The following is a 26,698-nucleotide window of genomic DNA, read 5'->3' on the forward strand; positions in this document are numbered from 1 at the left end:
GAACGAGATGTAAATCGTGACATCGTCTGCGTATATGTAGGGATTAAGGTTCTGGTTGGCCAGTAGTTTAGCTAAAGGTATCATCATTAGGTTGAAGAGAGTTGGTGATAAGGGGGAACCTTGAGGAACTCCACATTCAGGTAGCCATGGGGTTGATATGTCCGCGTTCGTTGTTACTTGGTACGATCTTGTAGTCAGGAATCCTTTGAACCATTTGAGAACTGTACCTCCTACTCCGAAGTATTCTAGTATGTGTAGTAGTATTTCATGGTTAACCATGTCGAAGGCACTGGGCATGTCGAATTGTAGGAGGAGTATGCTATTACCAGTTGCAATTGCTTGTTTGAATGAGTTCATCGCGAAAACTAGTACAGTTTCGGTGCTGTGATTTGACCGAAATCCTGATTGAGATTCATGTAGAATTGAGTGTTTATTTAGGTATTCAGAGAGTTGTTTCGTCACTATGCCCTCCATTAGTTTGGTTATGAGCGGTATAGATGCTACTGGGCGATAATTGGTTAGGTCCATTGTACTTTTCTTAGCATCTTTTCGTATCGGAGTAAGTAAGATGTTTCCTTTCTCCGTGTGAAAGAGACCATTTTGAAGCCTGTGGTTTACATGATTCGTGAGGTCTTTTTTAAATTGTTTGGGGGCGGATCTTATTAGGCTAATGGGGCAAATATCTAATTTGCATTGTGACTTGGCGTATTTTCCAAGCCATCTTGAGAGTTCATCTGGCGTTATCATGTCAAAGTTGGTCCATGATCGATCTGCTGGACTTTCTTCTGGTTTTGGATCTAGACATTCAAGGATACTTGTGCACTCAATTGTGTTGGTGGGTATCATGAGTCGGAGCTTTATAATTTTTTCATTGAAGTAATTCGCAAGATTGGTTGCAGATGGAGTGTCTATATTGTTAGAGGTAACCTGTGTAGTGTTTAGAAGTTTGTTTACGAGTGAGAAGAGTTTGTGTGTGTCCTTGTAGTCCTATTTTGGTTTTGTAGTATGTTCTTTTAGTTTGTCTGATAGTGTATTTGTATTTTCTTTGTTGCTGTTTCCAGTCTTTGAGTGTGTGTTCGTCTTTTTTCTTGTTCCAAGCTCGTTCTAGTCTTCTGTATCGCTCCATGGTGCGACCGCACCTTGAGTATTGTGTTCAATTCTGGTCGCCGCATCTCAAGAAAGATATAGTAGAATTGGAAAAGGTGCAGCGAAGGGCGACTAAAATGATAGCGGGGATGGGACGACTTCCCTATGAAGAAAGACTAAGGAGGCTAGGGCTATACAGCTTGGAGAAGAGACGGCTGAGGGGAGACATGATAGAGGTATATAAAATAATGAGTGGAGTGGAACAGGTGGATGTGAAGCTTCTGTTCACGCTTTCCAAAAATACTAGGACTAGGGGGCATGCAATGAAACTACAGTGTAGTAAATTTAAAACAAATCGGAGAAAATATTTCTTCACCCAACGTGTAATTAAACTCTGGAATTCGTTGCCGGAGAAAGTGGTGAAGGCGGTTAGCTTAGCAGAGTTTAAAAAGGGGTTGGACGGTTTCCTAAAGGACAAGTCCATAAACCGCTACTAAACGGACTTGGAAAGATCCAAGATTCCAGGAATAACATGTGTGGAATGTTTGTACGTTTGGGAAGCTTGCCAGGTGCCCTTGGCCTGGATTGGCCGCTGTCGTGGACAGGATGCTGGGCTCGATGGACCCTTGGTCTTTTCCCAGTGTGGCATTACTTATGTATGACCTGCATTTTTAGTTCTTTCAGTTCTTCATTGAACCATGGTATTGAGTTTTTTCTGTGTGAGGTTCTGGTTTGAAGTGGTGCTATGTTGTCAAGTACATCTTGCATCTGTTGTCCCATTCTTGGAGAAACTGAGGTGAGTCTGTAGGTGTTATCCATTCGTCAGTATAGAATTGCTGCCAGAATGTTGGTAGGTCTATTTTGCCTCTCATAGTATAGGTTTGTTTCTCTTGTTTTTGTTGTGTCTTTTTTGTTCTCCAGCGGAGGGAGAGGTTTGCTTTGTAGTGATCAGACCATGGCGTGGCTGTCCACTTTGTGTTTATAAGTGTAAGATTAGGTTCTGTTGAGAATTTGTGGGTGATATCATGGTACAGCCCTAGGCACATGTACAATCTACTGGTGTTGAAATCCAAAACTGCCTTTCCATACCAGGCACACTTCCTGAAACCACTAGGTTTCCTTTGTTTCTGAGACATTGGAAGAAGGATGACTAATCAAATGGCTCAATGGTAAAATATCAACCACAGAACCAATTGTCTGTGCAAACCTCAGCATGGCAAAAATAAATAAATAAATTAGAAAACAAATTTAAAACTAACTAGGAGTTTCCAGGAGGACAGAAGAACAGAATCAGAGGAAATTCAGCTTGACTGACAGAATTAGAAAAAAAACAAGCAATTGTAACCATGAGAAACAAATATATCTGATGACCTCCATGGACATGAAACTGAGGTGGCCCTGCTCAACGACATTGATGTGGGAACTCTGCACATGCTCAGCAGCAGGTTCAATCAGATGAAATCATCCATGGTTCATGTCTGAAATCCTGTATGTCCTTGGAGAAACCCCAAAAACTAGAAGGGAGGGAAACTCGGATGAATGTAAACTAAATACCCAATGTACCTGAATGTAACTCACCATGAGCTACTACTGAAAAAAGGTGTGAGCAAAATCCAAATAAAGAAATATGTGAGGAAAAAAAAAAAAAGCTACCTGGCTCTGTAATGGTAAACAAAGAACCAGGTGTTTAAATACATCACATTTTTTAGTTTGTTCTCTGTAGTAACATCTTATATTTTTTGCCCAGGACAATCAAAACCTGTAGACAGTAAAGCAATACATTTACCTGTTGATCCTGGAGACATGGAGGAGGGTCCAGGTGACGGATTCATTGTGCTTGAAGGCTGAGGAAGTGGAGGGCCAATGGAAATAAATCTACTTAACAGATTATCTAAGGTGCTTGACCCAGCATCTTCCAACTGGAAAATGAAAAAGGCACGGAGGTTATATATTAGCACTGCAGTAGTTGTATGCTTTCAGTCTGATCGGGAGGATTCCAGTTCAACTTTGAAAGGTTTTAATTGATTTTGTGTTTTTCCCTGCATAGATCTACTTAGCACTGCCCTTGGTAGCTGCAAAAATCACTTTTTAAACACACATTAATATCAGTTTGAAAGTAAAAAAAATAAATATTTAAAAAGGAAGGGAAGACAATCCGTAGCCATGGACTCTTATCCTGTTCCAGCAACACAGCAGTCTGACTTTCACAGGGCATATACAGAGCAAATGTTTTCTACAACAGCAATTTTAAACACTAATAAAAAAAATTTTAATTCCCACTCAAATGACTGGACAAAGGCTAAACTACACTTGTAACATTATCTATTGCTCCCCAGGTTAAAACAGGCAGACTCTTGGGACTCTACAATGGACCTCTATGATAACACTTGCTCAGTGTCTACAATGAAACAAAATTTCACTTGTGTGTATTCTAATTCTAACAGAACACTTATAGACCGTTTTATCCCCCATCAAGGATCCAGAGCGGTTTTCAATTAAATTGTCAAAACACTGCAAGACAACATTAGTATTTAGTTAGAAACTTTTGAACCAAAACATTTACAAAAAAACCCAAAAAAAACAGAATAAGTGGACAATTTATCGGCAATTGAAGGTTATTCTAGATCTGAACTGCTTTATAAAAGATAGTTCTATCATCATCTTGTAACCAACGAATTTGAACAATGGGAAGATCAACAGGTAATCTCCTGACCAGCAAGAATTCCTACCTGAAGGGAAGCCACTAACTGAGATAAATTTACAGGAGCCATGTCATTTAAATGTTTAACAAAGGGCTTCATACAAAGCTTTCAAAATAATACATACAATCTGAAGTATAGTTACAAAATGCTACCAGACCCCTACCCAATCCCCCCACTGCTAAACCCAAACCCCTTTCCCCTTCCTCCCCCCAAGTAATCCCTCAAATCTAAGAATTGCTGTAACACCTCCCCCCCCCCAATGTTGCTCAAAAGGATTCTATTATGTACCATAGCTGTAAGTTTCTGCATTAACAAAATGTGCTTGAATTTGTCACCATCGAACCAGGGAAAGTGGAGTAGATACCACCCACTCCGCTGCAATTACAGATCTAACTGCATAGATACCACATGAAACACCCTTCCAGGTTGGGTGGGCCAGATGATCAGGCCTCATATTTAAAAGACATCAGTCGTAGAGCACAAAGGAACCCCAAACACTGCTGATAAAGTACTATGTATGTCTTGGCAAAAATGTTCTATGATTGAGCACTGTCACCTTAAGTTCAACAAGGTCCCAATAGTTCCACACCCCTTCCAGCAAAATGGGGTGCCATGAGGGAGAAGCTTAGCCAACTGAATGGGAGTAAAATACCATCTCATAAGCAGTTTCACACTGTTTTCTTTCAATTGAGCTGAAATGGAAAACTTATTGGCAGCTTATACGAATTGTCTCCCACTGAGCATCAGTAAAAGAAGTACCCAAATCCTTTTCCCACTGGAGCATATAAAGTAACAAATGAATACTGACTAATAATTTTATATAACTGAGTAATAAGCCCTTTAGCTAAGGACTTCACAATCTATAACTCTTCAGTAGGATGAACCTTAGTTTGTACTAATTTATGATAAACCTCTCCATTTAAACAATGTTTCTATGTTTTACCCAAATTATATTCCCTCTGTAAATCAGAAAAGGATTTTAGTGGCATCCCTTCATAAACCTGATACACTGAACTTAATCCCCCCTTGCCCAAGGATCAAACCTCATGTCAACAGAGGAGTGTTGCTCCCCCTACAACAAAGGTACACCAGCCAAGGGAATATTTTGCAAAGACTGTTCAATCCCAACACATGGTTTAGAAGCCTCACTCCTGTCCCAATCAATCCCATATATGCCTAATCTAAGCAGCTAGATAACAGGCAAAAATATATCAGACAACCCTAGCCCAAAGATCTTAGGTTTAGAGAGGACAGTGTGCTATCCTAGAACGCCGCCCTCGCCAAGTAAACTGATTAACCAATCTCTGCCACTGGACTAGCATTTTCTTGGGGATCAAAATGGGGAGAGCATGAAGAAAAAAAAAAAAAAAGTAACTGAGACAAAATATTCATGTCATTAATGGATATACACCCCTAAGCCACTCCCGCAGATCTCTCTGTAGTTGCATAATCAAGGGAACATAATTTGCCGTTTACAAGTCTATATAACTAGAAGTGATCTTAACACCAAGATATCTAATCTAATTCTTCACACATTTAAAGGGAAAAGATGTTTTGATAGTATCCCATTCTCCTTGATCTAAGGTCAAACTGAGGCCCCCTGTTTTATCAATATTAGCTTTAAAGCCGGAGACCCTCCCCGTATGCCTTCATCTCTTGTAGTACTACTGGGAGCGATGTGCTGGGGTGAGTTAAGGAGAAAGTATCAGCAAATATAGAAATTTTATGAATCACATCTCCTACTAGAATTCCTTGAACATCTGGATTGTCTCAAATTCTCTGGGTGAAGGGCTCCATCACTACTGTGAACAGGAGTGATGAAAGGGGGCACCCTTGCCTCGTACCTCTACCCAACTTAAAGGAGTCTGTATAACTCCCATTAACCTTAATGCAGGCCATTGGAGACCTATACAATGATGCTAACCAAGACGTAAATGCTGCCCCTATCCCAAAATTATCTAAGACAGCAAACATGATCTCTAATTTTCAGAATTTCAGTTTGGGATTTGTCTCTTTTGCAACTTTCAGGCTAATCATTTGTCTGCCTTAACGCCAAACTCAGTACATCATTTTGATGTTGACATAGTATTGCAAATAAAAGCGAAAAAAAGTCAAAGATACTTTCAACGTGTTATGCACATTAAGTTGAACACTGCACTTTTGTAACTAAAACATAGGCGGTTGGGGGATTTTGTCTGTGATTATACAAGTCACGAACGCAAATGCTTGTCCAGATTGAGAGTACCAATTGTGGACATAAGTAGCCTAAGTGACATTATGAGACTTTTCGCCTTACACCCAATGTGCAGTTTACAGTGAACCATGCAACTGTTTGTACATTTGTTTGGTGAAGTTTATCACTTATTTGGTGTTTGAAAGCCAATTCTTTCTTTGAACTGAATAATGTTGGCACATTTAGGCTGACTATGGAGAAAGCTCTTCCCTCATTCTATACCTCTCTGTGAAATAGTAGTAATAAAATAAATAAAATAAATAAACACACAAACAAGTGCATATTTATAATAAGAAAAAAAAGGAGCAAGTTCCCACATACCATCTTTTTCTTTTGATGTACGCACAGGCAAAAGATGTTAAATGCTCCCAGGTTTCAATCTAATTAATGTTTAAAAAAAGCTTTGTACTTATAAACAGTAACTGATTGTTGAGCACCTGATTTCATAACATCTCTGTTTTGATGGCCCTTTACTAGGTGAAAACATCTCTGCATGAATACAGGGAATCCCTATAACCAGCCCCTCCAAATGACGATTATAATTTAGAACTAATTACTAACTGTTGAAACCGATACTTCCTCTGAGGACATCTGTATGCTGCACACGCCAGCATGTTTCAAAATATAAGTGAAATCAAATAAAAATGCTACCAACAATAAAGACAGACGTGGATGCAGTAGCTCATAGGTTTGTTTGTTTTGGGTGAATGGGGATGATGGCTACAAGGGAGGGGGGAAAGGGGGACCAACCTCATTGGCTTCAGCATTTTAACATCATGCTGTCTCCTGTCTCAATCTAACCTCCTTGTATGAAACATAAGAATACCACTTTATTTCTCCTATTGATGCTTCTAAGTAACAAGAGAAATATGTTTCAATATGAGGAACCTTAACATTTTAAAGCCCTTGTTCAATGCCTCACAATAAATTTAAAATAGATTTATACTGTGAAATAGTTTGAAAAGCCTGTCCCTAACAGTATACCAATATTCTCATATAAATCTGCATCTGCTCTGAAGACGTACATGTGCATTCTAAGAGCCTAATTTTATAAGATGTCCCCATGTATCTATAAGCACACATTTATACCTTCTGCCCATAAACTATCTTAATGGGTAGACCGACTAGGACATTTTGGCCTTTATCTGTCTACATCTACTACACTACTTTGTAGAACATACACATACATCACTGTGTTCAAACTATGTCCTTTTGTGTAGTCTATATACTTAGTAAGCAATCTTAAAGTCACACACAATTCCAGAACCTGTGGGATAGTTGTGTTCATCAACTAGCAAGTGGAGATAGAGAGCTGAAAACTGAACTGAGACATCTCTTGGCATCCAGTCCATCTCCTCGGTACTTATGTAGACTCAGAATAAAAACAACCACCTTAAACAACTCACTAACCTGACACTAACCATACAAGCAAACACGTGAACCTCTCATTTCTGGAAAGCTTGTAGAGAACGAGAGATGTGCAGGAAAAGCCATTCAAGGTTACAGTCACTATTTGACCCATTACTTTGCATCGATTAAAAAACCTTGGGCAAGCCTCTGGAATAGTGGGAAGAACTAATCGAAAGAAAAATAGTCAACACTAGAGCGGGTGGGATTCTGGCACTGCCCAAATACTGACTCCCAAGCTTGCCACAACCTTCACCCTGTAGTGTTTGGCAAAGGTGTGCTACGTCAACCATGTCACCGCTTTACACATATCCTCCGGAGACAGTAAGGTAGTCTCTACCTAGTATGTCACTGTATGCCTCATAGAATGAGCCCGCAATCAAATAAGGTGACACAATAGTCTCCTTCAGTCATCTAGCAATTGTAGGCTTGGAAGCCATGTCAGCCCTCTGTTTATCAAAAAGTACAAGCAGTGTCTGATTTGCGAAACTCACTTGTGACTTACAGATATCTACTGAGGACTACACACATCGAGAAGGTTCAAGAACGAATACCGAGACTCTTCATCCTCTCTGTGAATGGATGAAAGCTTCACAGATTGGTTGAGATGAAATGCTGATATCACTTCCGGAAGAAAGGAAGGAACCGTGCGCAGGGAGACCCCTGCTTCTGAAAAGCAAAGTAATTCACCAAGACAAGAAAGAATATGAAGCTCCGAATTCTCACGTGCTGATGTAACCACCTCCAAGAATGCTATCTTTAGTCTAAGATCTTTCAAGGAGATCTTCCAGAGTGGCTCAAAAGGCGGCTTCTGAAGAGCAATACTAAATAAAAGCTACAGCATAAATTATTAGTGTTATGTTGGTATAACAGAGAAAGCCCTCAGAAACCGCTGGCAAAAAATGTCTGCGGTTTAGTGCAAGGTTATATGATACAATTCATAACTCATGCAGCGTTTCTATCATTGGGCAAAAAACTCTGTCACCACTGGGCTATACATTTACAAGCCTCAATTGAAATTGTGCTGTAGCTTTTATTTAGTATAGGGTATGATACATACCTGTAGCAGTTGTTCTCCGAGGACAGCAGGCTGATTGTTCTCACGACTGGGTGACATCCGCGGCAGCCCCCACCAACCGGAAAGAAGCTTCGCGGGACGGTCGGCACGCAGGGCACGCCCACCGCGCATGCGCGGCCGTCTTCCCGCCCGTGCGCGACCGCTCCCGCCAGTTGAATGACTAGCAAAAGATGAAACACACAACTCCAAAGGGGAGGAGGGAGGGTAGGTGAGAACAATCAGCCTGCTGTCCTCGGAGAACAACTGCTACAGGTATGTATCATACCCTTTCTCCGAGGACAAGCAGGCTGCTTGTTCTCACGACTGGGGTATCCCTAGCTCTCAGGCTCACTCAAAACAAGAACCCAGGTCAATTGAACCTCGCAACGGCGAGGGTATAACAGAAAATTGACCTACGAAGAACAACTAACTGAGAGTGCAGCCTGACCAGAATAAATTCGGGTCCTGGAGGGTGGAGTTGGATTTACACCCCAAACAGATTCTGCAGCACCGACTGCCCGAACCGACTGTCGCGTCGGGTATCCTGCTGGAGGCAGTAATGTGATGTGAATGTGTGGACAGATGACCACGTCGCAGCCTTGCAAATCTCTTCAATAGTGGCTGACTTCAAGTGGGCCACTGACGCTGCCATGGCTCTAACACTATGAGCCGTGACATGACCCTCAAGAGTCAGCCCAGCCTGGGCGTAAGTGAAGGAAATGCAATCTGCTAGCCAATTAGAAATGGTGCGTTTCCCGACAGCGACCCCTAGCCTGTTAGGGTCGAAAGAAATAAACAATTGGGCGGACTGTCTGGTGGGCTGTGTCCGCTCCAAGTAGAAGGCCAATGCTCTCTTGCAGTCCAATGTGTGCAACTGACGTTCAGCAGGGCGGGTATGCGGCCTGGGGAAGAATGTTGGCAAGACAATTGACTGGTTAAGATGGAACTCCGACACCACCTTCGGCAGGAACTTTGGGTGGGTGCGGAGCACTACTCTGTTGTGATGAAATTTGGTATATGGAGCATGAGCTACTAGGGCTTGAAGCTCACTGACCCTACGAGCTGAAGTAACTGCCACCAAGAAAATGACCTTCCAGGTCAAGTACTTCAGATGGCAGGTATTCAGTGGCTCAAAAGGAGGTTTCATCAGCTGGGTGAGGACGACGTTGAGATCCCATGACACAGTAGGAGGCTTGGTAGGGGGCTTTGACAAAAGCAAGCCTCTCATGAATCGAACGACTAAAGGCTCTCCAGAGATGGCTTTACCTTCCACACGATAATGGTAAGCACTAATAGCACTAAGGTGATTCCTTACTGAGTTGGTCTTGAGGCCAGACTCTGATAAGTGCAGAAGGTATTCAAGCAGGTTCTGTGCAGGGCAAGAACGAGGTTCTAGGGCCTTGCTCTCACACCAAACGACAAACCTCCTCCACTTGAAAAAGTAACTCTTTTTAGTGGAATCCTTCCTAGAGGCAAGCAAGACCCGGGAGACACCCTCAGACAGACCCAACGCAGCGAAGTCTACGCCCTCAACATCCAGGCCGTGAGAGCCAGGGATTGAAGGTTGGGGTGCAGCAACGCTCCGTCGTTCTGCGAAATGAGAGTCGGAAAACACTCCAATCTCCACGGTTCTTCTGAGGACAACTCCAGAAGAAGAGGGAACCAGATCTGACGGGGCCAAAAGGGCGCTATCAGAATCATGGTGCCGCGGTCTTGCCTGAGCTTCAGTAAGGTCTTCCCCACCAAAGGTATGGGAGGATAAGCATACAGGAGGCCGGTCCCCCAATGAAGGAGAAAGGCGTCCGACGCTAGCCTGCCGTGTGCCTGAAGTCTGGAACAGAACAGAGGCAGCTTGTGGTTGGCCTGAGAGGCGAAAAGGTCCACCGAGGGGGTGCCCCACGCTCGGAAGATCTTGCGTACCACTCTGGCATGGAGCGACCACTCGTGCGGTTGCAATACTCTGCTCAGTCTGTCGGCCAGACTGTTGTTTACGCCTGCCAGGTACGTGGCTTGGAGGAGCATGCCGAACCGACACGCCCAACGCCACATCCCGACGGCCTCCTGGCACAGGGGGCGAGATCCGGTGCCCCCCTGCTTGTTGACGTAATACATTGCAACCTGATTGTCTGTCCGAATTTGGATAATTTGGTAGGACAGCCGATCTCTGAAAGCCTTCAGTGCGTTCCAGATCGCTCGGAGCTCCAGGAGGTTGATCTGCAGATCCTTTTCCTGGAGGGACCACAGACCCTGGGTGTGAAGCCCATCGACATGAGCTCCCCACCCCAGGCGAGATGCATCCGTCAGCACTTTCGTGGGCTGCGGAATTTGGAATGGACGTCCCAGGGTCAAATTGGTCCGGATGGTCCACCAGAGCAGTGAAGTGCGGCAACTGGTGGAGAGGCGGATGACATCTTCTAGATTCCCGGTGGCCTGAAACCACTGGGAAGCTAGGGTCCATTGAGCAGATCTCATGTGAAGACGAGCCATGGGAGTCACATGAACCGTGGAGGCCATATGACCCAGAAGTCTCAACATCTGCCGAGCTGTGATCTGCTGGGACGCTCTGGTCTGCGAAGCCAGGGCCAAGAGGTTGGTGGCCCTCGCTTCGGGAAGGTAGGCCTGAGCCGTCTGGGAATTCAGCAGCGCTCCTATGAATTCCAGAGACTGAGTTGGCTGGAGATGGGACTTTGGGTAATTTATCACAAACCCCAGCAGCTCCAGAAGTTGAATAGTGCACTGCATGGACCGGAGGGCTCCTGCCTCCGAGGTGTTCTTGACCAGCCAATCGTCGAGATATGGGAACACGTGCACTCCCAGCTTGCGTAGGTAGGCCGCTACCACCACGAGGCACTTGGTAAACACTCGTGGGGCAGAGGCGAGCCCAAAGGGCAGCACACAATACTGAAAGTGCCGTGCGCCCAGGCGGAATCTGAGATACTGTCTGTGAGCTGGCAGTATCGGTATGTGAGTATATGCGTCCTTTAAATCCAGGGAACATAGCCAGTCGTTTTTCTGAATCATTGGCAGAAGGGTGCCCAAGGAAAGCATCCTGAACTTTTCTTTGACCAGGAATTTGTTCAGGCCTCTCAGGTCTAGGATGGGACGCATCCCCCCTGTTTTCTTTTCCACAAGGAAGTACCTGGAATAGAATCCCTGCCCTTCCTGCCCGGGTGGTACGGGCTCGACCGCATTGGCGCTGAGAAGGGCGGAGAGTTCCTCTGCAAGTACCTGCTTGTGATGGGAGCTGAAAGACTGAGCTCCCGGAGGACAATTTGGAGGCAGGGAGGCCAAATTCAGGGCGTATCCGCACCGCACTATTTGGAGAACCCACTGGTCGGAGGTTATGAGAGGCCACCTTTGGTGAAAAAATTTTAACCTCCCTCCGACCGGCAGATCGTCCGGTACGGACACTTGTAGGGCGGCTATGTTCCCGTGGATCCAGTCAAAAGCCCGTCCCCGGCTTTTGCTGTGGAGGCGCAGGGGGCTGCTTAGGCGCACGCTGTTGACGAGAACGAGCGCGCTGGGGCTGTCCCTGTGCCTGACGAGGCCTTCGGGCCGGCTGGTTGTACCTACGCTTCGCAAAAGAATAGGGTGCAGCCTGCCGGGCCCGGGAAAAACGTCCACCTGTAGAGGTGGATGCTGAAGGCGCCCGGTGGGAGAGCTTGTCGAGAGCGGTTTCCCGCTGATGCAGTTGGTCCACCATCTGCTCGACCTTCTCACCAAAAATGTTATCCCCCCGGCAAGGGACGTCAGCCAGTCTCTGCTGGGTGCGGTTGTCCAGGTCAGAGGCACGCAGCCATGAGAGCCTGCGCATCACTATACCTTGGGCCGCAGCACGAGATGCCACGTCACAGGTGTCAAAAATACCCCTGGACAGGAACTTTCTGCACGCCTTCAGCTGCCTGACCACCTCCTGATAAGGCCTGGACTGCTCCGGCGGGAGCTTCTCGACCAGGTCCGCCAGCTGTTGCACATAGGTCCGCATGTGGATGCTCATATAGAGCAGGTATGACTGGATGCAGGTCACGAGCATGGAGGATTGGTAGGCCTTCCTCCCAAACGAGTCCAGAGTGCGAGACTCCCGCCCCGGGGGCGCCGAGGCGGTATCCCTCGAACTCCGTGCCCTCTTGAGAGCAGAATCCACGACCGCTGAGTCATGGGGCAATTGGGGCCGCATGAGCTCTGGGTCAGAGTGGATCCTGTACTGGGACTCTGCTTTCTTGGGAATGGTGGGGTTAGTTAATGGTCGCACCCAGTTCCGGAGCAGCGTCTCCTTCAGGACATTGTGCAGCGGCACCGTGGAGGACTCTCTAGGTGGTGATGGATAGTCGAGGACCTCGAGCATCTCGGCCCTCGGCTCTTCCACAGAGACCACGGGGAAGGGAATGCTGATAGACATATCCCGCACAAAGGAGGCAAAGGAGAGACTCTCAGGTGGTGAGAGCTTCCTCTCCGGTGAAGGCGTGGGGTCCGAGGGAAGGCCCGTAGACTCCTCTGAGGAGAAATATCTAGGGTCCTCCTCTTCCCCCCCCCCCGAGTCCTCATCCTCGGTATCGGACATTAGCTCATGTAGCTGAGTCCTGTACCGGGCCCGGCTCAACGTCGAGGCACCGAGGTCTCGGTGGCGTCGAGCGGTGGACTCCCGCGCCGGCGGGGACGGAGCTCCCTCCATCGACGTCGACGGGGACTCCACCTGCGTGGCGGTCGAGACCGGCACCGCAAGCGGCGGCGGTGTCGACAGCCCCGGCGCCGGGCTAGAGCTCGCCGGCGCCACAGTCATGCTGGGGGCCAGGAGACGGCACCGAGGTGCCGGAACCCCGACGCGTCGGTACCTCCACAACCGACGGGGACCTCTCCTCACGACGATGACGCTTCGGCGTCGTCTCCTCTCCGACATCGGGATGCACCGAGGGCGACCGGTGACGACGCTTCTTGTCTTTCTTCCGATGCACGTCACCGGCGCCGGAGGGCATGGAGGAGGAGGAGGTCGATCCCCCTCGGTCTCGAGGCACCGGGTCAGACAGGGTTCGGTCCCGTGGGCCATGGGCTGAGGGAGTGACCGGGGCCGACTGCCCACGCGGCCTCTCACCTCTACCCTCACCGGAGGACCGGCGGGCCGACGGGACCTGTTCTCCTGGGGTCGCTGCCATCGGTGCCGAAGTCTCGGGCATCGATACCGGTACCGAAGGGCCGGGCGTCGATACCGATGCCTTCGAGGTCGACGTCGAGGGGCCGGCGCAAGTTCCAAAAAGACGGTCCCGCAGAACTTGCCTCGCAACCTGAGTCCGTTTCCGGAGACCGAGACACAAAGAACACGACTTGAGATTGTGCTCCGGCCCGAGGCACTGGAGGCACCAAGCGTGGGTGTCTGTCTGCGAGATCGGCCGGCCGCAGCGACCACACTTTTTAAATCCACTCGGGACCTTCGAGGACATCGACGGAAAAATCGCGTCGGCGAAGTCAAAGTCGTCAATGGTGGCTAAAATCACACCACGAAAAACAAACGACCGAGCGGCCACTAGGCCGCAACGTGACGTCCCCGCTGGAAGCGAGGGAAAAAAGGGAGCGCGTGCCCCACACGCGCAGGGTTTCTTTTTTTTTTTTTTTTTTTTTTTTTTAAAGAAAACCGGGCGGTAACTAAAACCGAAAAACAAAAGAGAAAAAAGCACGATCAGCGTAAACGCGATCGAACGATCCGGCGGCTGAACAGAGAGAGCGCAAAACACGACTCTCTCCAGGCGCGGAAAAAAAGGAACTGGCGGGAGCGGTCGCGCACGGGCGGGAAGACGGCCGCGCATGCGCGGTGGGCGTGCCCTGCGTGCCGACCGTCCCGCGAAGCTTCTTTCCGGTTGGTGGGGGCTGCCGCGGACGTCACCCAGTCGTGAGAACAAGCAGCCTGCTTGTCCTCGGAGAACACGACTCTCTCCAGGCGCGGAAAAAAAGGAACTGGCGGGAGCGGTCGCGCACGGGCGGGAAGACGGCCGCGCATGCGCGGTGGGCGTGCCCTGCGTGCCGACCGTCCCGCGAAGCTTCTTTCCGGTTGGTGGGGGCTGCCGCGGACGTCACCCAGTTGTGAGAACAAGCAGCCTGCTTGTCCTCGGAGAATGTTTTATACGTTTTTGCTACAGCACACTGCATTTTGTTCTGGCTATTACTTGGCTTCTGAAGAGCCCAAAGGACTAAATTAAGGTTCCACTCTGGACACAGCATACAAAAATGAGGCCGAAAGTGGTCTGCTCCCCACAAGAATCAAACGATATCCAGGTGAGACGCAAGAAATTTCATCTGTAGACGGCCCCTGAAACAGGCTAAAGCCACAACTTGAACTTTTAGAGAACCCACTGCCAATCATTTCTGAAGACCTGCTTGGAGAAACGCTAGGGATGGGCGAGATCTGAGCAGAGAAGGGAGATAGTCTGCACGCAACACCAGCCCTCAAATATCCTCCACATCCTCACGTATACCATGGATGTAGAGCACTTGAGCCTGAAGCAAGGTAGCTATGACCAAATCAGAATAACTTTTGTCTCAATGGCCAAGCCTTAAGGCCAAAGGGCATGGAACCTTGCTTCAATAGGCCATGTACCTACAGAAGAAAAAGAGGACCCCTGTCCAGCAGTTGAACCAGGTCCGCGTATCATGGCCTCTATGGCTACAAGAATTATTTGACCTCAGTGCAATGTGATCCTTTTAAACACGCAGCATTCCATGGGCCAAGGAGGGAAGACATACAGTAGATGTGTCTCCAGCCAGGCCTGCAGTAGGGCATCAATCCCCACTGAGCCTAGTTCTTTCCAACAGCTGAAGAACTTGGCGATAAAAAGGAATGCCAAAGTGCCACTGCTGATACCCCTGGATTGATAGTTCCCATTCTCCTGGGTCCAAGGAGTGCCTGCTGAGAAAGTCTGCCTTCATATTCAAGGACCTTGAATATGAGCTGCCAACAAGCAGAGATTTTCTCCAACCAACTCATATGGGAGGTCGCATTCACCACCATCGGATGACTGGGTCTCGCCTTCCCTAATAAGCCACCACCGTCGCATTGTCGGAGAAAACGTGGACCAGGGCCCCTGCCAGAAAGAGCAAAGATGTGTAAGGCATTCCACACTGCACTGAGCACCAAATGATTTATTGATCACCAAAACTCCTGTTCCATCCAGGTGCCCTGTGACGGATGGAACTTGTAGAGTTCCCAACACCACTTACTAGCATCCGTTGTCACCACCTCCACTGTATCGGAAAGGAGCTCTGATGGTTAAATTCCTTGGCGACCACTACCACTCCATCTGGCAACCAGAATCCAAGGAAGATGAAGGTTGTACTTCTATGACACCGGAGATCAGCGGCTGAGAAGAGAGATTCCTATAATGGCAGCATATGAGCCTTTGCCCATGGCACCACTTCCATCGCCACTATTATTGACTGCAGAACCTGGACCAAGTCCTAGACCCTGGGCCTGCCCTGACTGAGAAGGCAAATTTGTTGAACCAGGATCAACCTCCTGGGCTCTATGACAAAGATCCTCTCCCGTGCTGTTGGATAGAAAACCCAAATAATCCAGAGTCTGCAATAGAGTTAGTCTGCTCGTCTCAAAATTGATCGCCCAACCCAACAATTGCAGAAGACGGATTTTCTTTGCCACAGTGCTGTCCTATTAAGGATTACGCATGGATTACGCATAAATCAGCCAGTCGAGATAAGGGGAAACTGACTCCCTGGTGCTGAAGGAAGGAAGCCATCACCACCATAACCTTGGTAAACGTTCTTGGAGCTGTGGCAAGACTAAAGGGCAAAGCCCTGAACTGGAAGCAACAGCCCATCATCGCAAATCATTGAAACCTCTGATGCAGCAGTAATATGCAAGTAAGCCTCCTTGAGATCGAGGATGGTGAGAAATTCTCCCCTGATTGGCCTGATTAACTGAACAATAGACCAAAGTGCCAGCAAGGAATGTATCATGGCCTGAACCTTGCCCATCTTGGTTCTCTTTCAACAAGAAGACTACAAGAAGAGCAATTGGGTCGAAGAACTGCAACTTGTAACCTTGTAACTATATCCAGAACACACTGGTCTGAAACAATTTTGGCCCACTCCTCCCAAAACTCCAAAAGACATCCTCCCACCAGAGGAAGAGAAGATTGGAATAGCATTGCATCACTGCGAAGCTCTGGAGGCACTGGGCACACTAGCTGACAGAGAACTCCCTTGTCCACACGAAAGGAAGACTGGCATATCCTGAAAGTGGGTCTTCTGACCATATTGCGGACGACCAGACCGGTACTGTCTGCTGTGTTGAAAACGAGAGCCCCCTGAAGATGGACAACCAGAGACTTTTGGCAACCGCTGTGGCTTAGTTTCTTCTAGTTCAAAGTTATCGAGATCTTCTCCAAATAGCCACTTGCCTCGAAAGGGCAGTTTAACTAGACATGACTGACACTGCATCCTCTTGCCCAATGCCGCAACCAGAATTACCGACATACCATGATAGCCAAAGACATACTGGGGAACCTAACTTGTAACAAATCATAAATAGCATACGCAGGCTGTTATGGCACCCGTCTTCTATTGCTGACTGCTGATACCACTTCAGGCATCCCTGTTGGCATCCTGTTGCCATGAACAAGCTACATACTGTCACATGAAAGCCCAAAGGGACCACTTCAAAGGCTTGTTTCAGTGAGCTTTCTAGATTCCTATCCTGTATGTCTTAAAGCAATATCCCCTTCTACCTGCAAGATGGTCTTCTTAGTCACCGCCATAATCAGGGAGTCCATCCTGGGAAGCTGCAATTTATCTTTCTCCACCATAACTAATGGGTAGAGGCGAGCCATGGCTTTTCGCATACTCAGCCCCACGTCTGGTGACACCCATTCTGCTGTAATCAGGTCATGAATGTCTGAATGCATTGGGAAGGCTTTAGGAGGACCTCTAAGCCCCCCCCCCCCCCCATGGTCAACAAAGATAGAACTGTTGCCACAGCAGAAGGCTCCTCAATGGAAAGCACTACTAGTACCTCAGAAATAAGAGTACCAAGCTCTTCTTTATGAAACAACCTCAGTACTTTCGGATTATCTCCTCCTAATGGCTCCTTCAATTATGATTCCTCTGATTAGACTGAGGTCATATCAGATAGGTAAGGAGGGAGAAGCAGAGAGCTCCATCAACTTCCTACTGGAGGTCTAAATGAGATCTCTTAGGAGCCAGAGGGGTGAGAAACTGAAGCACCCTGCAGCAATTCTACAGTGTCCATGCTTCGGACAAAAGGCCTGGTTTACCAGCAATATAAATCCGGAGAAAACAAAGATCCTGATGCAGACCTGAGGCTGTAAAATGGTGGCTGTGCCCCACATGTGATCAGACAGGCTGCTGTTCACTGCCAATCGGTCTTGACAAAAAGGCACCCGTTCCTGTGCTCTCCTGCATCAAACTGCGTACCGGCCCTGCCAGAGAACCCGAAGACCCCTGCATATTCTGATGCTGCACCAAATCCAAAGATGTGCTGCTGACCATTTCATCTGTGTCCCGCAGGATTCCCAGTTTGCATGCACTGCAATGCTACAATACCAGCCGGCAGGTCCCACAATGGAACACCACTAAATGTCAAAAGCGCTGCACAATGTGTCCCAAGCAGTGAGTCAGAATCCCTCCCCTGCACTAAGTAGAACCTGCAGCTCTGCAAGCAGTTCTGAGTCAAACTTTAGTCGGACTTACCAATGCTGGCTGCTTCCCTCGAGCTCAGTCTCCACAAGTCTTACCACATATGAGAAAGGAAGCAGGCTGCTGGAGAGCGTAGAACTGAGTATCAGTCCTGAGCCTTTTTTTTTTTTTTTTTAAGGTTGCTGTACTGGAAAAGGAGAGCTCCACAAGAAGCAGGGGAGAGGTGAAGGGAGGGAACAAGTAAATACATGGAGCACCACAGACAGGGATCTAAAGACCTCCACATATGATTGCAGAATCAAGCCACCCACAAACCTCAACTGGGGACCAATTGACAAACCAGACAAGGAGCAAAGCATTGAGAACCAAAGGCTCAAAAGTGTGTCCATCCACCTGCTGGAGATAGAAAATACTGAGGAGCTGGACTAGATACCAAGGGAATGTCTCAGGTCATTTTTCAACTATCTCCACCTGCTGGTTGACAGACACAATTATGCCACAGATTATGGGAATGGTGGGAAGCTACATAATGGAAAACTACTTTTTTTTTTTATATTCCATATTTACCTAAACCTCTCCAATGTACTCTGATGATGTATGCCTAAGACTTATATTTTAAGTCCCTTGGGAACTATCTACTGTACCTAAATGTGACCTGCCTTGACCCACTGAAACAGTGCGAGCTAAATCCACATTAATTACCCTGACAACTATTTAACACAAAAAGCCTTGCAATATCAATTTTAAAACTGCTTCCTATTATGTGATAAAATATTAATGTATTTGCACATAAGAGGAAATATGCCTGCTTGATGTGTATGGTTTGGAAAGAAATGCCAAGTTACAGCAGCTCCTGCATATGTTTCAGAATGAATCTATAGCCAACAGAAGAGAAGGGCTAGTTATAAGGGATACCTATTCCAAGTAGTACAAATTTCCAGAGACAGGTGAACAAAAATTAATACTAAACTCCAACGCCATAATGATAGGGTTTTCACGTTTACCTACAAAAGAATTATTTTTAACTATGTAAAATTAGCTCAGTAGGGACCAGATGCACTAATGGATTTTCCCACCATGTACTATAAGGGAAAAGTTGTTAGTATATTTGGCCCTTTGTGACCAGACTGAGAACCTTTTTTTGATTACAAGTTATAGGGGAAGAAATGCAGAAAGCCTAAATTAAATCAGTAGTCTCTGTACAACAGAATTTGTATTCAATTTAGGGAAAATCTTAATGGATGTAAACCTTGCTAATAAGCAGTGCTGCTATACATACCTTCTGTTCCCCAGCCCAGATCGCATATGCAGAATTAAGTACCTCACAGTTTCAGATCTCCTGAAGGAAGCCGCCTCTATAGCCACGCAGTGCAACTGGTTAAATCCAAGTCTTCTGTGGCAAACACTATGGTTGAGCTCCAGAACTACACTTTCAGTTTTTAATAGCGTCAGTATTAGGATTAGTAAAATAGATTTTTTTCTATTCATCATCTCAACATTCCAGGCTACTGACCTGTATAGGAGGTATATCCGGCAAGGAAGGTAAGTTCTCTGGGTTTGTTACTGATGGAATAAGTTCTATAGATGTAACAGATGGGCTGGTTGGACCACGGTTTGCATTTGCCATGCTTGCTGTTGTAGGGCTAGTTGGATTGACTGTGTTGTTGTGAACTGAAACAACTGGAAAAGGGCCCGCATGTCCTGGGTTAGAATGCTGTTGAAAGAGAAACAAGCCATGAGTATTACAGACTAGGAACGCGTACAGAAGCAAGCTATTCCCTTTTCTTCATAAGTCCGCAAACCCTTCCTATTCTATTGGAATTTTTCTTCTGATTATGAAATATTCTAGGTTAACAAAATGGTTATCTTGGGATCTACAAGTATTCTTACAGTGAAAAACTAATATATTTTAGTACATTTAAGAGTAAATTTTAAATCTTGAAACAGAAAAGCAGCAATTTTAGAAAGGAAAAGGTATAAATATACTTTTCCTTATAAAATCCCTGACATTTGTATATTTGTGCTTGAATGAACATGTGTATGGTTGCTGATTTATACCTATTTTTATTTTTCAGTCAGGCATTTGGACCAGATGAGCAATGACCTTGCCTTTTGATAAGTTTATAAACCAGATGCAATGTTGCATTTTAACGTATTGAATTATCCCAAGCATATGGACAGCTTAATTACTGTAAATGTTTTTATATGATGTTCATATTTGGGGTTTTTGCACTCTATATTTATTAAGTAATCTGTTTAGACTTTTTAAGATAATGCAGAATATAAATAAATGTATTAATATAAATTTGTGTGCGTAGTATTTTGTAAACTATACAAGCGAACACCAAATACTTCCCATAGGAACACCTACTTTATACAGGGATATAGCGAACTTACTTATCTGTACCAGGTGTTCTCTGCGACTAGCAGTAAAGTATCCTTATATCAGGGTGACATCATCCCAACGGAGCCCGGTGTGGATGCTGCCCAGCGCTCTATTACTTTACTTTTGGTAGCGGTCCCAGAACGCATACACAAGTGCATTCCCACCCAATAAGACCCTCATAAATTAGCTAGAAAATTCAACTCTATGGGGAGGTGAGGGGATTGTAAGGATACTTGTCCTGTTGTCCTCAGAGATCGCCTGCTACAGGTAAGCAATTTTGCTTTCTCTGAGGACAAGGACAGCTGTATCCTCTTATCTGGGAATTCCCAGCCACCCAGCTCACCACAAACAGTGGTAGAACAAGTCTTGCAATGGCAAGACTATGTTAAACCAATTAAACTGAAATTATATACAAAACTGGTTGTAAAGGTGCAGCCTGGAACTGAATAAAAATGGGCCTAAAAGGGTAGAGTTGGATTCTAGACACCGAGCAAAATCTGCAGGAGTGTCTGGCCAACAGACTAACGTTGGATATTCTGCTTCAGGCATAACTTCCTAAGCATATTCTGTAATGAGATAGGTGTGTGTGTGAACTGAAGACCACATCGCAGCCTTGCATATCTCCACAACAATGGAAGCTGACTTCAAGTGGGCTACTGATGTAGCCATGGCTCTGACATTGTGAGTTGCGACATGACCCTCAAAGAGTCAGCCCAGACTTGGCGTAAGTAAAGGAGATGCAATCTGCTAAAGTGCACTTACCAATGGCTGTCCCCATCCTGCTGGGATCAAAACAAATAAAAAGCTGGGTGGACTGTCTATGGGCTTTAGTCCGCTCCAGATAGAAGGCTAAGGCTTGCTTGCAGTCCAAGTGAAGTAATGCCCTTTCGCCAGGATAAGCATGAGGTTTTGGGAAGAATGATGGCAGAACGATAGACTGGATAAGACAGAACTGCAACACTACCTTAGGAAGGAACTTAGGATGTGTGTGGAAAACTAACCTGTTGAAATCTAGTGTAAGGTGGATTGCTAATAGTTCACTAACTCTGCGAGCTGAAGTGACCGTCACCAAAACAAGACCTTTCAGGTCAGGTACTTCAGATGACAGGAGTCTAGTGGCTCAAAAGCAGCTTTCATCAGCCGGGTGATAACGTTGAGATCCCAAGACACAATGGGAGATTTGAGAGGAGGCTTTGTCAACATCAAACTTTGAATGCAGCAAACAATTAAGAGGCTGTATAGAGATGGGCTTGCCCTCCACCCAATGGCGATAAGCACTAATTGCAGAGAGGTGAACCATTACAGAGTTGGTCTTTAAATCAGACTCGGAAAGGTGGAAGAGGTACTCAAGCAGTTTTTGTGTAGTACAGGTTAGCGGATCTAGAGCCTTGCCTTCACACCAGACATAAAACCTCCTGTATTTGAAAGTGAAACACCTCTTAGTGGAATCTTTCCCGGAAGTCAGCCAAATCCTGGACACACACTCAGGCAGTTGCAAGGAGACAAACCCTATGCCTTCAACATTTTGGCCACAAGTCCAGAGAACATAGCTATATATAGAAGGATGTCCAGGGAAACCATTCTGAACTTTTCCTTGACCAAATAGCTGCTAAGAACATAAGAATAGCCATACTGGGTCAGACCAATGGTCCATCTAACCAAGTACTCTGCTTCCAACAGTGGCCAATCCAGATCACAAGTACCTGGCAGAAACTCAATTAGTACCCTTAGGTCTAAGATTGGGCAGAATCCTGTTTTCTTGGTAATGAAAAATACCTGGAATAGAATCCCTGCCCACTCAATTAGTAGTCCTTAGGTCTAGGATTGGGCAGAACCCCCCTGTTTTCTATTTCATTAAAAATACCTGGAACAGAATCACTGCTCACACTGCCCTGGTGGGATGGGCTTGACTGCATGGGCCTGGAGAAGGGCAGAGTTCCTCTGCCAGTACCTGCTCGTGTTGAGCGCTGAGAAGAGATGCTCATGGTGGACAATTTAGAGGTACTAACTGCTCATTTGAGAGCATATCCTGCTCGGACTATTTGGAGAACCTACTGGTCGGAGACTGTAAGAGGCCATCCGTCTTAGAAAAAATGTAGCCTCCTTTCTAACAGCAAGTCATCCAGAACAAATACTTTGACGGTAGCTATTCTCTCTTAGAGTTAGTCAAAAGCTCAACCTGCTTTTGCCTGAGGAGCAAGTTGTGACTTCTGTGGACATTGCTGGTGGGCCCAAGGATGCTGGGTCTTGGGCTACTGCTGGGAAGAAGTAAACCCATGCCTTTGAGAATAGTAAGAACTTCATAGCCCAAGTTCAAAGCAGTTTACATATTAATTAAACCCTAAATTAAACAGTTTAAATAATTATAAACAAAATGCTTAGTGTCTACTGTGCTGTCATACTACTTTCTTCTCACAGCAGTTACATTTTAGTCATAACAGATACTCATCACCAGTGCCAGACTTTAATAGGCAGGGAACTATACAAATGTTGTGAACTCCGACTTGTAATGCAACAAAATCAAGTGATATTGCAATGACTTCTCCCATTTAGGAGCTCTTCACCTGTATCAGATTTACTCAATCTAATGCAGACCTTGACAACTTTTCACTGAATCTAGGAACCAGCAACTGAAACCTCTTTTGTTTCCCATACCTAAATTTGTTCACAATGAAACTGAAGTGTATTGGGGGGGAGTCGAATCCCCTCTATGATCAGCAGCGGCTCCTTTACAAACTGATTTCACGTATATCCCACGTTATCCCAATAGATCAGGTTCAATTTGGCTAAGAATGTATTATAATTAACAGTACAAAAAGTGATGCAGGATAGTATACATTAAGTAGTAATAAAGTAAATAAGGATTGAGTATTACAATATTACAATTACTAATAGACTAAGGCTCTTTTCCTATTCTATGACTGAAAATTTAGTAAATCAGGGGCCCTTTTACTAAGCCGCATAGGCACCTATGAACACCAATTTGGCACTACTGCCCAGCTTCCACTTGGCCCAGGCAGTAATTTCATTTTGTATGTGCGTCCACCAAGCGCGCCACAAAATATATTTTATTCTCCAGCACGCTGCGCTGACCGGGCGGTAATCGGCATTGTATGCGAGCTGACAATTACCGCCCGGTTAACGCACAAGACCCTACCGCTAAGTGAATAGGTGGCGGTAAGGTCTCAGGCCCAAAATGGACATGCACCAATTTTCATTTTGCTGCATGTCCATTTTCAGCCAAAAAACAAAAGTTTTTCTTGCAGGTGCGCTGAAAAATGGACCTGCGCGTGTCCAATACACGCGTCTACAACAGCGCAGGCCATTTTTTGGCCCACCTTGGTAAAAGGACTCCTCAGTCCCTTAAGGTACCACTGTACATCACAGCCAAATGCCAAGGTTTCCCTTCTGGAAGCATGTTGTCAGCTCTGTGCATTATCCACCTGATGAAGTAATGCCCTCTGTTTCACATATGTCATGGGTCCTGACCTCTCATGTAACTTATCCCCTTCCAGCCTGCATGCAGTCTTTCTCATAACTCGCTCCGCCCTCAGCCTTCATGCAGTCTTTCTTGCATCTTGCCACTGAGCAGCTTGCTACTTACCCACAGCAGTTCAGCTCACTTTTGTAAGCTTGAGCCTTGCAGAAAATTCAGGTACTCACAGTTTCAAGCTTTGAGGAACTTGAAACCATGAGAATACCCAAACGTCCTGCAACACACAACTCAAGCTAACAATAGTGAGCTGGAACGCTGCGGGCAGGTAGGAAATATTTTTGTGTTGCCTCAGAAACAAAAAAGTAATAAAATTTGGGGGCAAGAGATGTCAGGTGCCAGGGTGCAAATTCTAGGCGCCATGGTGACCTGGCACCTGGGATTTGTCAAGCATTCATCTAATGGATTCAGTAACACTAACAATGATTTGCAACATGCAGTAGTAATGGAGCCAATTTAATCAATGCTTACTTGTCGTTGAAGGTGTGGCTGGATCATGGAGTACTGAGGTCCATTGTGACGTGGGATGCCTGGTAGACGAGTTGCATTCTGGGCAATTCTCATCTGATGGGCCTGAAAAGCTCCACAGTTTATATTTCCTCTCTGCATTGTCTGCATACTGATCAGTCTAGGAGGCTGCAACAGGTTTTTGAATTGAAGATTTATTCTGAGGACACAACTATGCCACAGTAACTTAATGCATTCATGCTTTTATACTGCCAACTATTCCTAGCACATAACAAAATAAAATGCTATTAAAAAAGAAATCACAGAATAAACTTCAGAAATAAAGATGTTCCTTCTAAGGAACTAAGTAAACAGTATCAACAACTTGTGCAGAAGCCCATTCCAAATGAGCACAATAACTGAAAGCAATTTTGATAACTTTTTAGGGAGGTACATTTGCCAAAGGCTTTCCCCCTTGAGTGCACAAAGCCTTTTTTTTTTGGGGGGGGGGGGGGGGGGGGGGAGGGGGCATTATGAAATTTAGTGAATATTTAAGTCACCAATAGCAGCAGTCACAGGACAGGTTCTTGGCTGGTTCAAGGATTTTCAGAAGAATAACGATAAGTACGGCATGACCACTAGTCTTCCTTTTGGCATATATACTGTGATGTGCCACAATGATCAACACTTTCACCCATACCATTTAATGTCTATCTTTGCTCGCCAAGTCAAATATTTAGGACGTATGAAATTTCAGACTATTCTTATACTTACACAGTGTTTTTTCACTTTAAGTACACACTGGAATTTACTCATTAGATTATAGACAAGATCTTTGGCCGTATCCTCTTATGGATGAATTATAAAGATCTGAAGTAAAACTTGGAAAAAAGGCTGTGGATAGGGGGACAAAGCACAATGTACCAGTCTTTCCCATTCTTGCAGGTATGAATTTTGCTTTATGCAAAGATATTAAGTTGTTGAGAGTTTATCTGGATTCTCATCCAACTATGAACACTCATTTAACTTTTTAGAGAATCTATGGCAGACATATGTTAAAATTATGCCTTACCTGCTGATAATTTTATTTCCTTCAGTTGCACCAGATGAATCCAGGCAATGGTGGGTTGTGCCTATCTGCCAACAGGTGAAGAGAAACTGAAGGCAGTGATATCAGACAGTCAGCTTCTATCTCATTCAGTATATGTCTCCTCACAAAGCAGGATCACATAGGAAACAAATCACCGAAGTTTTCCTCACCTATCTGACGAAAGGCATTGTCTAACTTTTGCTCTGATGTTCTACTTCTGGTTTTCTTTTTTTTATAAAACAAAGAAATCACACAGAAAAAAAAAAAAACCACGCGGCGAACAGGAGGGATCCTGGAGTCATCTGCTGCAACTAAAGGAAAGAAAATCATCAGCAGGTAAGGCATAATTTTACCTTCCTTAGCCTCTGCAGCAGATGAATCCAGGAACTAGTGAGATGTACCAAAGCAAGAGGATGGGGAGCCACAGCTCCGAGACAGCACTGCCACACCAAAGGAAGCATCCAACCAGGCATCCACATCCACTCTATAATGCTTCGAAAAAGTATGCAGAGGCCCATGTAGCCGCCCAACAGAATCCGTCAAGGTACAGTACTCCCTTCTCCGCCCACGAAGTCGCTTGTGGCCTCATGGAATGAGCCCTCAATGCCTTCAGCAGAACGCGACTTTCCAACATATACTCAGAAGCAATTGCTTCGTTAATCCATAGATACTGCATCCCCCCGCCGGACCCCAGCCAGAAGCACAAAAAGATGATACAAAAGACAGAATTCAGACATCTGCAAATAACTGCGAAGAACCCATAGAACATCCAGGAGCCACAGAGCTACAAAAATCTGAGAACTCCTCCGAGAACGAGACCAGCAACGGAGTGGCCGAGGCGGGCCCAAACAACCCCACCTCAGAAAGGTGCCCAGACGCCGCCTTTTTAGGGCCAAAACCTCAACGGGAGCCTGGACCGCCAAGCCCAAGTCTGGCGAAGCAGCCCCCTAGACAGTTCTCCTCCCAAAAGGAAGAGGCCGATTGAGATGAAAAGCTGAAACCACCTTGGGCAAAAACGAGGAAACCGTGCGCAAGGTGACCCCAGACTCCGAAAATTGCAGGAAAGGATCACAGAATGAAAGGGCCTGAAGTTCCGAGATCCTACACGCCAACAAAACAGCCACCAAAAAGATCCCCTGG

General features: G+C 45.8%; 1 protein-coding gene across 1 annotated transcript in view; it reads right to left on the reverse strand.

Annotated features, from left to right (window-relative positions):
- Nucleotides 1-26,698, reverse strand: part of TRIM33 (tripartite motif containing 33) — a 149,419-nt gene that overhangs the window by 21,934 nt on the left and 100,787 nt on the right. Inside the window, 3 exon segments of the mRNA XM_030220415.1 lie at nucleotides 2,873-3,005; nucleotides 19,656-19,856; nucleotides 24,493-24,657. Of these exon segments, the coding sequence (XP_030076275.1) occupies nucleotides 2,873-3,005; nucleotides 19,656-19,856; nucleotides 24,493-24,657 (499 nt within the window).

This window comes from Microcaecilia unicolor, chromosome 12, assembly GCF_901765095.1.
Source record: "Microcaecilia unicolor chromosome 12, aMicUni1.1, whole genome shotgun sequence".
NCBI lineage: Eukaryota > Metazoa > Chordata > Amphibia > Gymnophiona > Siphonopidae > Microcaecilia > Microcaecilia unicolor.